This window comes from Neophocaena asiaeorientalis, unplaced genomic scaffold (assembly GCF_003031525.2).
Source record: "Neophocaena asiaeorientalis asiaeorientalis breed wild unplaced genomic scaffold, Neophocaena_asiaeorientalis_V1.1 scaffold371, whole genome shotgun sequence".
Classification (NCBI taxonomy): Eukaryota; Metazoa; Chordata; class Mammalia; order Artiodactyla; family Phocoenidae; genus Neophocaena; species Neophocaena asiaeorientalis.
In genome coordinates this window covers 5,936,603-5,949,918 of record NW_020172369.1, presented here as the reverse complement: position 1 = coordinate 5,949,918, position 13,316 = coordinate 5,936,603, and the positions used below count along the sequence as shown (strand labels likewise).

At 37.5% G+C, this 13,316-nt stretch overlaps 1 protein-coding gene across 1 annotated transcript in view; it reads right to left on the bottom strand.

Moving 5' to 3' along the window:
• Nucleotides 1–13,316, bottom strand: part of MRPS28 (mitochondrial ribosomal protein S28) — an 84,342-nt gene that overhangs the window by 70,730 nt on the left and 296 nt on the right. The window contains exon 2 of the mRNA XM_024731556.1: nt 5,236–5,293. Within this exon, the coding sequence (XP_024587324.1) occupies nt 5,236–5,293 (58 nt within the window). The remainder of the gene's footprint in view (nt 1–5,235; nt 5,294–13,316) is intronic.

Genomic DNA, 13,316 nt, shown 5'->3' with positions numbered 1-13,316 from the left:
GCAATATATTTTTTGGAAGCCAAATAACATATATTCCACACTGAAAGAGGTATAGCTCTCTCCATTATATATCATAACAATAATTGATAACCACATTTTCAAAAAAGTACTGTATATAAAAGAAAATGCTTTCAAGGAAAATACATCAAGGAAAGAATCATTTGCTTAATAAATTCAAAAATGACACAGGCAATAGCATAAAATCCACGTGAACGTTATAATATGCTCAATCAGTACTAATTAAGCTAATTAATAGCTAATCTGCATTTTTAAAATGAACACAAAGTATTCTATTTTAGGTGCAAAATTAAGGTTCTGAATTAAAACTTTAGAAGAAATCTAACTGTAGTACACTTATAGAAAAATCTTTTCTTAAAAATTAAAACAAGCTAAAAGCAGAGCATCATATTTTCAAGTACAGGACTATGTTGAAACTGAATTTACCAAATAAAAGAAGACGGGATACATATAAACGAAGACGTAAGTGTCATTTACAGGCTTATAAAGTATTTTTCAATTATTATAATGCTGGGGTTTTTTATTAGGGGAGCTCCAAAGCACTCCTTTTTAAACAATTCTCTTGGTTAAATTAGCCTAGGTTTAGACTCTTGGATAAAGGAACTTTCACTGTACACACTGACTGATGTAGGATTAGAACCAAGGCGTCTTGCCCTCCGGGCCCATGTTCTTCCTGATACTTGCCCCGCTCAACTTCCCTGCACATTCCAAGAACCACTGTATCTCCTTCCTACCATTTTATCCTCAAAAATTTTATAAAGCACTTTTAGAGGAGTGTAGAAAAACAATAGGGAAATAGAAGGAGAACCAAGAAAAAGAAGGTATATGACAATTTCAGAAAAGGGTACAGCCAACAAAGAGTGCTGAATATTACAGACAGCTTGGGCAAAAACGACTGGGCAGGGGACCAGAAGGTCACTGATGAATTTAAGAGGGTGTTTTCAATTAGTACAATGGTGAGGGCAGAGTCAGGTGGGCTAAACTGAGGAAGAAATGGAAATTTAGAAAATAAGGGTAATTTGAGGGACAGGGAGGAACAGAATGATAGCTTGAAGGGTAAAATGTTTCAAACTTTATAGAATTTAGACAAGATGATACAGAAAAAATTTAAGGTAGAGAATAGGAAAGCCAGGGAGTATTAGGTTGAATCATTTGAAATTTCAGATATTCAACTATTTTTTTACTTTAAAAAACCCAGCAATTTCACACAGATTAAACTAATGTATGAACTTAATAAAGAAGAAGATAAGGTGATATGCTAAGGAGGTGGAAGACAGGAACAAGAAACCTGAGATTGAAAAAGGTAAAGTAATGCAGAATCTACTAGAAATGAATGAAAGAATTTTCAGAACTCTGGTTGATGTCATATAATATGATCCTATATTGAATACACCTGGCAAGACATGTTACCTCTCCGAAAGGATCCCATCTGCTATTTCTACATTTGCCTTTCACTTTTAGAAACAAAGCTATTCAGCTCCAACAGGATGCTTGAACCTGAACACCACAAGATTTCTTTTTGGGGAAAAAAAAAAATCACACTTACTTAACGTGGCACAAACATGAATCTGCACTGATGCCGTTGCCTTTCTTTTTTGTTTTGTCATGTGTTTTGCTGATAAAGTCAGAAGATATAGAAACTTAGAGCCCAATATGAAGTTGCTAATTTCAGGTCTACTGTTATTCTACAGCCTAATTTATCATAAATCCACTTTCATATGGCCAAACATCTACAGAATAACCACATGTCTAAAACTGAGCTCCGGGCTTCCCTGGTGGCACAGCGGTTAAGAATCTGCCTGAAAATGCAGGGAACACGGGTTCGAGCCCTGGTCTGGGAAGATCCCACATGCTGCGGAGCAACTAAGCCCGTGTGCCACAACTACTATGTCTGCACTCTAGAGCCTGTGAGCCACAACTACTGAAGCCCGCGTGCTTAGAGCCTGTGCTCTGCAACGAGAAGCAACTGCAATGAGAGGGCTGTGCACCGCAATGAAGAGTAGCCCCCGCTCTCTGCAACTAGAGAAAGCCCACTTGCAGCAACAAAGACCTAATGCAGCCAAAAATTAATTAATTAATTAATTTTAATAATTAATTTAAAAACCTGAGCTCCATGTCCTGCCCTATGAACAGCAACTCCACCCAACTTCCCTTTTGCTGTGACCTCCATTTTTCTAGTCACTGGGCTGGAAACCTCAAGCCCCAGTCACCAAAGTCTATCAGTCAATTCTTTAAACAGTCTCTCCAAGCTTTTCTTTCCCATCTCTTCTCACTCTAGGCCAGCCCCTAGTAAGCCACTGTCTGGATTACTGTGACAGTCTCAGAACTGTCCTTGCCCATCCATTCCATCCCACACATCACTACCAGTGTCATCGTTCAAAAACACCAATCCCCAAATACAACGCCTTTGTATCTCCACCATCACAATTTTTCAGCTTGAAATTCAGAATTTTTTATCAGGATCCTTGTCTGTCTAGCAAAGTAAATATTTCATTATTCCTTAAAACTTCATCCAGGCCATGGGCTCTTGACCCATGGTGGTTTTAAAATATGTACACAGGGCTTCCCTGGTGGCGCAGTGGTTGAGAGTCCGCCTGCCGATGCAGGGGACAAGGGTTAAAAAAAAAAAAAAAAAAAAATATGTACACATATTATGTATATACCTCCCTCTAAAAGGTGGGGACTAACTCCTCTCCCATTGAGTGTGGGCTAGGCTTAGTGACTTGCTTCTAAAGAACAGAATACGGCACAAGTGACAATGTGTGACTAGGTCATAAAAGACATCACAACGACCTCAAGCTCTCTCTTAGATTATTTACTCAGGGGAAAGCTAACTGCTATGTCATGAGGACACTCAAGCAGCCCATGGAGAGGTCATGTGATGAGGCCTGAGGCCTCCTGTCCACAGCCAGCACTAACTTACCAGGCAAGTGAGGAGCCACCTTGGAAGCAAATTCTGCAGCCCCAGTCAAGCCTTCAGATGACTTCAGCCTGGCCAATATCTTAACTGAAGCTCATAAGAAACCTTGAGCCAGGACTGCCCAGTGAAGACACCCATGGACTCCTGACCCACAGCAATTGTGTGAGGAGATAAATGTTTATTGTTTTAATCCACTAAGTTTTGGAGTAATATGTTGTACAGATGTAGATGACTAATACAATCCCCCCAAGCTCATTCTCAACTCTGTGCCATTGCTCATGCCGTCTCCCCCACCACTGTTCTTTCATTATCCATCTCCCAGTGCCCCTCCCCCTATCCTTCAGAATCTAGCCAAAGTTCCATCTCCTTGAGAAGCCCTCTTTTTTGTTCATGAAACCATTTCAACTCTCGCTTCTCCAGTTCTCCTTTGAACACTTCTGTGCTTAACCACACCATTCATTTAGGCATTTACTCATATATTCCTCTGTGTTGCTGGGCTCTATGCATCTTTCCTTCTAAAGATGCCATACAGTTCTTCTAAACTGCATTCAGCACACTGTAATTTAGATACTCAATAAATATTTGCTGAGAAAATTAGCAAGTCACACATACACACTCATTCTGGAAGTGTATTTGATGAGTATATAAAAAGTAGAGGTTGACAATACGGACTTAGAGCTAACATTCTCACCAGTCTGCTTATTTACTAGTCGCTGACTAGTTTTTAAGTTACTTAAAATCTCTGTAAGCCTCCGTTTCTTCAGTGCTTTTTAATGAGGATTCTAACAGTATCTACCTTAGATTAATAAAAAGATTTTTAAAAACCAGAGGCAAATCTCTTAGCAAAGTGCCTAGCACAGAGTGTTCAACAAATGTTAGCTATTATTGTTCTTATTACTAACCACAAAGTACATGTTGAAATTCTGGGTCCCTGAAAGTCTCTAGATGTTATCAAGTGGCAATCTAAATTAATACGAAATTCTACAAACTAAAATAGAACTCACAATTTCTATTAAGATAACTTTTAATTTTTCTAAAATCTACTTTTAAGTCAATAGAACTACAGCCTGAATCGATTGCAGGAGTGCAGCCTTGACTTTTTCTCCTCATTGTCCTATTAAGATATTAACTTCAAAGCTTTTGTGGGAAGACTTAATTGCTTGCATTCCTTAACAAGCAGCCACCATAGTAGTTTCCAGATTCACTTTTAACCTTTACAGTCCTGGGAAGGCATATACGGCAAACTTACTAGACATGTAAATTTACACAATCTCTGGGTTAATATAGCTGTATGTATGTGAATATGCCACATAAAGTAAATCAATTTTGTACATCAATCAAAGTAGAATCCAATAGAAAAAAATCAATCCAAAAGAGCACTGCTATGCCATATATCCAAGTGGAGAGGGTGGGTGGGAAACTTTAATGCTATTCATTAAAAAAATTTTTTTTTATTGAGGTATAATTGACATTTGACATTATATTAGTTTCAAGGGTACAACATAATGATTCAATATTTGTGTATATTATGAAATAATCACCAGAAGTTTAATTAACATCCATCACCATAAATAGCTACAAAAGAAATTTTTTTCTTGTGATGAGAACTTTTTAAGATCTACTCTCTTAGCAACTTTCAAATATGCAACACAGTATTACTGTAGTAACCATGCTGTACATTTTATCTCCAGGACTTATTTATTTTACAACTGGAAATATGTACTTTTTGACCCCCTTCACCATTCCACCCACCCCACAACCTCACTTTGACAACCACCAATCTGCTCTCTGCATCTATGATCCCCCCCTTTTTTTGTCTAATGTTATCCAGTCTGAATTACATGTGTTTCATGAACTCATACCATTCTTGAGATAGTTCATAATTTTCTTAAGATTTATAGTATTTATAAGAATATTTATAATATTCTTAAGATTTCTTATTAAAAAATTAAATACAGCAGATGCTCCTTTATCCTAAAAAAATAATCAGAGATCTGTTAAGGAAAACCTAATGATTTTCAATCACCAATCTATTTTAAAAATGCATATTTTTAATTGTAAATCATGTCCTCTGGAATAAAAAGAACTACTTAATTCAAATTCTTATTTTCTTTTCCCCCCTACCAATACACCTTGAAAACTTTAGTTTTTGAAACATTTAGTATCTATCCAACTCTTTATGTGACCCTATACATCACACATCCTGAAATAGAAACAAAGACTGGGAAATTAGCTTGTGTATTCCACCTTAGTGTCAAACAAAAGTACAAATAATATTCAGTGCATGTGCTAGTTACCTTAAGAACTGCCAATCATGCTTGTTTTGAAACGCTTCGATTTTCAGAGCTGTTAATCCTGTGTGTTGAGAGAGATGTTGGGTGTAGAAATAATGCTTTAAGAGAGGCAATCTTCATGAAACATTAAGAAATCAATGGACTTTGTAAAACTGAGCTTTAGGATTTTATAGAAAGGTATACAATTCTTAAAAAAAATCAAAATTAAAATATAACATAATGAAATAAAAAGATTTAGAGAATAAGACTCTTTAACCAAAAAGATATGCATGGTTTAACCACAGGGATTTTATATTTCAGTGAAAAAGAGGAATGTTCCTTAACTGATACTAATCAGAAGTATTATAACTAGGAGTGGGAAAAGGAGAATCAAACTAATCTAAATCTGGGCATTTTATTTTTTATTTTTGAAGCAGGCAAAAGTATCAATATAATACATTTCCCTTCTCCACCTCCCCAATACAACTCAATTTACTATCTACTAGTCATTCATGTCTGAAATCAAACACCATCAGAAACTTTTCCCTCTGACTCACAAGCCACCATTACTTAGTTACCAAGACCTGTTTCTTCTATCTCCTAAATTATTAATAAAAGTCTCCTTTCCTGACCCCTAGACTTAATTCACATTCTTATCATTTCTTTCCAGAAGCTTCCTTACTGGCCTCCCTAACTCTGGTTTCATTCTTCTAATACGTACTCCACACCATACCACAGCCAGAATGGTCTCACTGAAACACAAGTGTGGTCCATGTTACCTGTTCCAATACTTTAATGTGTCTTTACCACTTTCAGAATAAAGGCCCAATGTTCTAGAATGGTATATAAATCCCTTGAAGATCTGGCTCCTGCCCATCTCCCTACTCTTCCCCCTCACTCCTCTTAAACTTAAGCCAACTAAGCCACTTGAGTTCCCGGAAGAGCCGGGCTCTCTCTCACTGAAAACTCTGTCAAGTACAGCTCCCTCCCATTTTCTGCACTTTGTATCTCCTACCCATCCTTTACAACTCAGTTCAACTGTTGAACTCAGCTCCTTTGGGAAACCATCTCTGACACAAGCTGACTCCATCATCAATGCCCTCTTCTCCGTTCCTGTAGGACACAGGAAATAGAACTCATACGGTACTATGTATATCGGTTTACTTCTCTATCCCCTGACTGAATCACTAACTCCCTGAAAGCAGGGATTGTCTTTCATCTGTATATCTCTAGCATAAAATGCAGAGGTGACACACAAGAGCTGCTCATTAAGTGTTTGCTGACTCAGTGAAAAATCGTACCATGGCCCAGTTTACTTAAAAGTAAGATTAATAGGGGTTTCCCTGGTGGCGCAGTGGTTGGGAGTCCGCCTGCCGATGCAGGGGACACGGGTTCGTACCCCAGTTCGGGAGTATCCCACATGCCGCGGAGCGGCTGGGCCCGTGAGCCATGGCCGCTGAGCCTGCGCATCCGGAGCCCGTGCTCCGCAACGGGAGAGGCCACAACAGTGAGAGGACCGTGTACCGCAAAAAAAAAAAAAAAAAAAAAAAACAGATTAATAAAATCAGCAGCTTAGTTCTTGAGATGGGTAAAATATACGACAGGTACATTCCAAGCCAACCAAACTAATCAATGCCGTAAAGCAATACTTTGCACATAACAATATTCTTAAAAGATTTACTCATTCACTTACAAATTCACTGTTAAGAATTGGCACCATCTCAAGTAGTATTTGAGATCCAATAATCCTATCTTATTTTCGCCACCATTCCTACTGGTGGTGTTAAAGTCTCAACCACGACAACTGCTCTTATCCAAGACACTCAGCACCTTGATTGGTTCAGCAAACACTTTTCTGATATGTGACAACTCTTATCAAGGGCATCAGTGAACAGGCAGTCAACACAGGCAAGACCCCGACCTGGTTACACTTCACTTATCAGGAAGTTAGTTATCTGGTGACACCAAGTTTCCACAGAACCCAATGAGAATTAAGCAGGGGAGTTTAGGAGCGGTCAAAATATATGTTGAAGTTCATGTACTAAAGTACATACACTTTACTTACATAAGAGGCTGTGAGGTCCTTACTCAAACTCTAGTTGTTCTTATTTTTAAGCACAATTTTGGTGACCAATTTCTCAGGCATCAGATATGAGAGGAAAATTAGGAAGTCTAAGAAAGCTAAAAATGCAGACACAGATAAAACAGTAGAAAAAGAAAGATGACACCCAGAGGTGAAACACAAAAACTACAGAACTGGAGGGTTATGTAGCTGAGAAACAATAATTCTATATATTTGAGTTGAGATACAATATAGGAATTAATGTTTATAATTATGACCTTGAGTCATCAAAACAAAGACAAAAAACAGGTTAAACAACTTTAGGTCTAACAAGGTTCAAGAAAATAAATGACACATTTTATAAAACGAATCAATTAAAAATTAAGTGTTATATGCATAGTCAACTTTCTACTATTTGTAAAATAAACTTTTTTGAAATATATCATTCCCAAATAACAAGAGGCATTCTGACTCTAAGCTACTAATCATCGTCAGACGTTAACCAGTTCCTGTGACTACAGGTCTCACTACAATTGATTCACAGCCATTATGAAACAAAGCCTGGGCCCTCTGGTCATTAGCTTATTGGTGGTAATACTATTCAAATATACTATACAGGGACACCATAACCCAGGATATTAGAACAGGCTACCTGTCAGTCTTTAACAGACCTCTATCAGAGCTTCACCACCATACTGTTTTCAGGGTTCCTGGTATAAACCTGGTTCATACGTGAGGCTACTTTAGGACGTTTCTATGACACTTTAGTAGCTGTATGTTGTAGGATTTAGAGAGTAGCACAGTACAGTGAAAGAACATTCCTGGGTGATGGATACACACAGCCCTAGGATTGAATCCCTGCCTTGTGAACTATAATTGTATGGCTACACCACCTTATTTATGCTCAGAGACTCATTTTCTTCATTTGGAAAATGGGGAAAATATCTTCTACTTTCTATGCTTCTTGTGCAGAATAAATCTGACGATGTACATAAAGTGCCAACATAAGTTTTTAAAAAATTGGCTATTGGGATTATCAGACATAGAAAGGAAATGATCTTAATCCACACTAGGACAAATTTTGTGAAACTATGTGCTGTATTAATAACACACACACACACACAAACGTCTAAAGGGAAAAGTGCTTTATATTTTTAAGTCACGGTAGAAGCCCTCTGACTCATAGGTTGGTTCACGGAAAAGTAGGTCAAAGTGAGGACTCATTAAGAAAGTATACACATATACTCTAAAGATATTAACTTAGCAACTAATGCAAATATTCTGACACAGAGCCAGGTTTTCTTGCTAAGTAGAGGCTCACTCGCTGGAGCTCTGCACTGATCTCCTTAAATAAACAATACCTAGACTGCAATGTCTGCAATTGCCAGAGTCAGTCACTTTAAAGTAATGCAGGGACAGAAAAGACATTTGGAAAGCAATTCCTTCCAGATTTTTATGATTCCCGCCCCCCGCCCCACATCTTTATGGTTTACTTGCTCAAACTAATTCAATAGCAATTTCATTAAAAAAAACTCTCCTTTATGGAGCCTTTCTAAAACATTAAAATTAGCTTGTATAAGAACAAAAACCCTTCCTATGCTCATATTTTATTAATTTATGCAATAATCAAATAAATTACCTAGCGATAATATAAATGGGTTTTGGAATAAACACAACTAGCTTTTGCTAAACACATACCTCAACTGAAAGAAGCAAAAGTGCCCAGTTCTAGTAGAGGACTACTAATTCCTAATTGTCTAAGTGCTGGTATGAGTCAAGAGAATCTTGATTAATTTAGCAAGTCAGTTAATTCAATGACAACTGCCAAAGAAATTAATACCAGCGTCACTATGGTTTGTCATAATTTGACTTCTGATTCCAAGTCATAAATTGATAGTTAAAAACATATAATGGTTAAAACTTTTGAGGTTGGTACTGTAAGAGTTAGGTCCCATCCACACCTCCAAAATTTCTGAATGTAATTATAATATTTCTATTTTGCAACTCACTCAAAGTAGATCACAATACTACCTTTCATGCTTAAATACTATAGTTTATATTCTGTTACTATTAATATAACATCTTTCTAGACTTAATTTTTCTTTTAGAAGTGTTTTTCAAACTTTTTTTTGGTGATACAAATACTCACCACCACTCCCCCACAACACCTTAAACAAAACACTCCCAGAACTGTAACATATAAAACAATGAATGCAGAGCTGCTCTGAAATAGGGCCTAACTCCCCTCTCTACTCCCAGGGCAATCTCTGAAGCCCTTCTGCATAACCCTATAGCTTCTTGGGTCAAAGACTGAAAACTTGGTTCTTTTAAACAATAATCAAAAATATTAAAACAGGGCTTCCCTGGTGGCACAGTGGTTGAGAGTCCGCCTGCTGATGTAGGGGACACAGGTTCGTGCCCCGGTCCGGGAAGATCCCACATGCCGTGGAGCGGCTGGGCCCGTGAGCCATGGCCGCTGAGCCTGCGCGTCCAGAGCCTGTGCTCCACAACGGGAGAGTCCACAACAGTGAGAGGCCCACGTACAGCAAAAAATAAATAAAAAAAAAAAAAAAAAAAAAAAAAAAAAAAAAAAGTTACAGAACTTATTAAAAGGCTGTAGCTTAGCTAATTAGAATATTCAGTTAACCAAAACAATTTAGGATTCTTATCAGTTGTTTATCACCTTTTTTAAAAGAAGCAATCTGGTGGCATTTTAGACTTTTAGCAATAGAAGTAGAGGTCAAAGGCCTTCTCTGACTACTGTTATCTTCTACTCGCCAGACATCCTGTCATCATATTACCACTTCTTACTTATTTAATTATCAATTTCTAAAACTGATTTGTGCACTAGTTTACTATCTGTTCCTCATTCCCCCAATAGACTAAGTTCCCCCAACTTCATGAGAGCAGAGAGCTAGTCTGTCTTCTTTATCAGCCCTTATTTACAACAGTGCCTGCCAAATTGAAGAGGTCCAGTAAGCGTTTGTTGAATAAATGAATGAATGAATGAACAAACGAACGAACAAATCAACTCCTACACCAGTATGGCTCCTCCCTTTTCATGATCCTCAATCATGAATATATTGATTTTGTGAGTGCTTTGGAAGTTTAAGTGGGAATTCCTGGTGAGAGTGACTGGATACTGGGCAGGTAGATGGAAGCAGTAAAGGTAACTATGGCAGATAACTACAGAACAAAGAGATACAGGCATTTAATTCTCCTAAGGAAAAAAAAAAAGACGCTAATACAGTGACTGCCCCCTAGACTAGAGAATTTATTTTGCAAAATTATTATAAGCCACCACTCTCCCCCCACAAACACTTCTGTTAAATAGACTGCTTCACTGGGAGGAGAGTACATGTGGAGATGGGGGTTTCAACCATATAGTAATTTCTGTTAATAGGATGTGTGCTTATGTGGTATGTACATAGTTTTCAATGAACAGTTAATTTAATTTTTCAATTCATTAAACTGAAATTTAATTAAATTAATTAAAATTAATTTAATTAATGTTGCAACAGATTCCAATATTTAACCATTTAGAGCTATACTACACATAAAATAAATTCAAATCATATTACAGAATTAGAGAAATATCTAGTCAAAAATACTGATATTTAAAATTCTGTGATCTAGTTAATAAGGCATAAGAATCAAATCAGAAATTCTAGACACCTAAAGCATTCTGAAATTTTATGCTCAAGAATATATCATAAAATGGGGGAAAAAACTTTAGATAAAAGAATATCCACAAAAAAATAAATATCCATGAAAGAAATATCACAAACAAAATTCCATCCACAAATATAAAGAAACATGTATATAACTGGCATTTGCAATTTATAATAAATTTGACTGAGCAGGTGAAATACCCATAATTCAGCAGAGTTATATGTAAAATACATCTTTTTATAAAGCTAATACCGGATGTTCTGGCTGCATGTTAGGTCAGCTTGTAAGAATAAGGATGGCCGCTGCAACTGGGTGGCACCCATGGTAGCATGATGTAAAGCTTATCAATTGTAGGGAAGAGAGGAGAGGATTTCTTTATATAAAACAAAGCAGTACTTCATTTTCAAATTATTGATATATTTTCTATTAATGAAAAATGACCTGCTACAGCTCCTGCTGACAGTATGAGAGAGTTTAGGTTGCCTCTCTTGAAGGACAATTTTAGGACCACATATCTTCACAACTTGCCTGGTGCAAAATCCCTCAACAGAAATTCTTGAGGGATGTCATCATTAGGTCACAAAAACCCTAAATCATCAGGATTTAAAGAATAATAATAGTAGCATCTGTTTACTATATACCAATCACTGTTCTAAATCTTTACATACATTATCTAATTTAATCCCTTCAATACCCCATTACACAATAGATATAGGTTGCAGTATTAAAATCTAGATGGACAGACACGTCTTACTTAGAACTTTCTTTAGGTTTTACTATTTTTGACTAAGTTTGTATGTTATTTGATATACCAGGGCAAGTCAAGACCTAGCCATTACCTCTCATGCCACGTAGCACAGAACCCATTTTCTCTTCCAGGTATCACCTGGTTTGCATCGTTCACCTTGCTAAGACACCGTTTAGCTTCTGACTACCTGCAGTAGGGGTGTGCTGGAGCCAGACTGCACCAGCTTGTGAAAGCTGACTGTGCACTCATATTTCCAACTACACATTCAATGACATCACATAGGTAACTTAACATTGGCCATGGTGGAACTATTTCATACCACAGAAATCGGCAAATCAAGGCCTTTTATTTATTGGAGAGCTGGCTGTTAAGTATCTACTCATATATCACTGATCTGAGAACATGTGTATTCAGTTGAGTTTGTCAGGTCCTATTCAGATTCAGGTAGAAGGGGCTCCTGTCTCCTAACTGGGTGAGCCCAGTTATCAAGACGACCTTTAGGTATCCAGAGCTCTCGGGAAAGAGGCAACCCATTCTTGTAACTGCTCCCTTAGAACTAGAGTAGACTCTTTCCTTACTCATATCTATGGTCTGACTCATTCTTAAACATCACAAACTTCTTCATCACTGTAATTCATCTTATCTAAGATGCCATTGATTCTGAGTCACCATAATTTATGTACTATTAAGAATTTTTAAATTACCAATTAAATTGCATCAACTATAAGATGCATCCTGGTGTCAGAAATATTAAAATCTAAAAAAAATGTGTACATTAAAAATTGGTGGAAAAAATTCATTTCTATCTTGATGACTATTGTTTTCCAATATCAGAGTCTTAGTTCCACCTCTCTTTTCACTCTTTATATTCTACTCCCAGGTCTCCCACCTTAGTGGTTTTCATAAGGCATATTTATATTCACAATTATCTTTATCTACACAAACAATAAACAGAATGAATTCTGTTCAGGAAAAATTATAATCCGGAGAGCAGATGCAAAATAGTAAGAAAAGAAAATGATAAAGCATCAGAATTTGCTAAAGTAAGAGAAAGGAACATGAAGAAACAGAAAGCAGAGGTTTCTCTGAGAAGCAGATGGAGACTGTGGAAAAGAAGAGGCAAATACTCCAATAAAGATGTAAAAAAAAAAAGAGGCAAAAAAGTTACACGTAAAATGGCCTGAGCAGCATGTATTATTCCCAAGCTGGTTTTAACTTTATGGCATGAAATGGTTTATTATCAGGATGGACATTCAAATCTTCCCCAAAACTGCTCTCACTGCTTTGAGAAGACATGGATCTGGCCTAACTTGACTAATATGACATGATATGAACTTGGCCTAACTTGACTAACTAGCATGATGAAGAGAAATAAACATATTTTCTGTCTTTTCAAAAAATCACCAATTATGGGCTTCCCTGGTGGCGCAGTGGTTGAGAGTCCGCCTGCCGATGCGGGGGACGCGGGTTCGTGCCCCGGTCTGGGAGGATCCCGCGTGCCGCGGAGCGGCTGGGCCCGTGGGCCATGGCCGCTGGGCCTGCGCGTCCGGAGCCTGTGCCCCGCAATGGGAGAGGCCGCAGCAGCGAGAGGCCCGCGTACCGCAAAAAAAAAAAAAAAAAAAA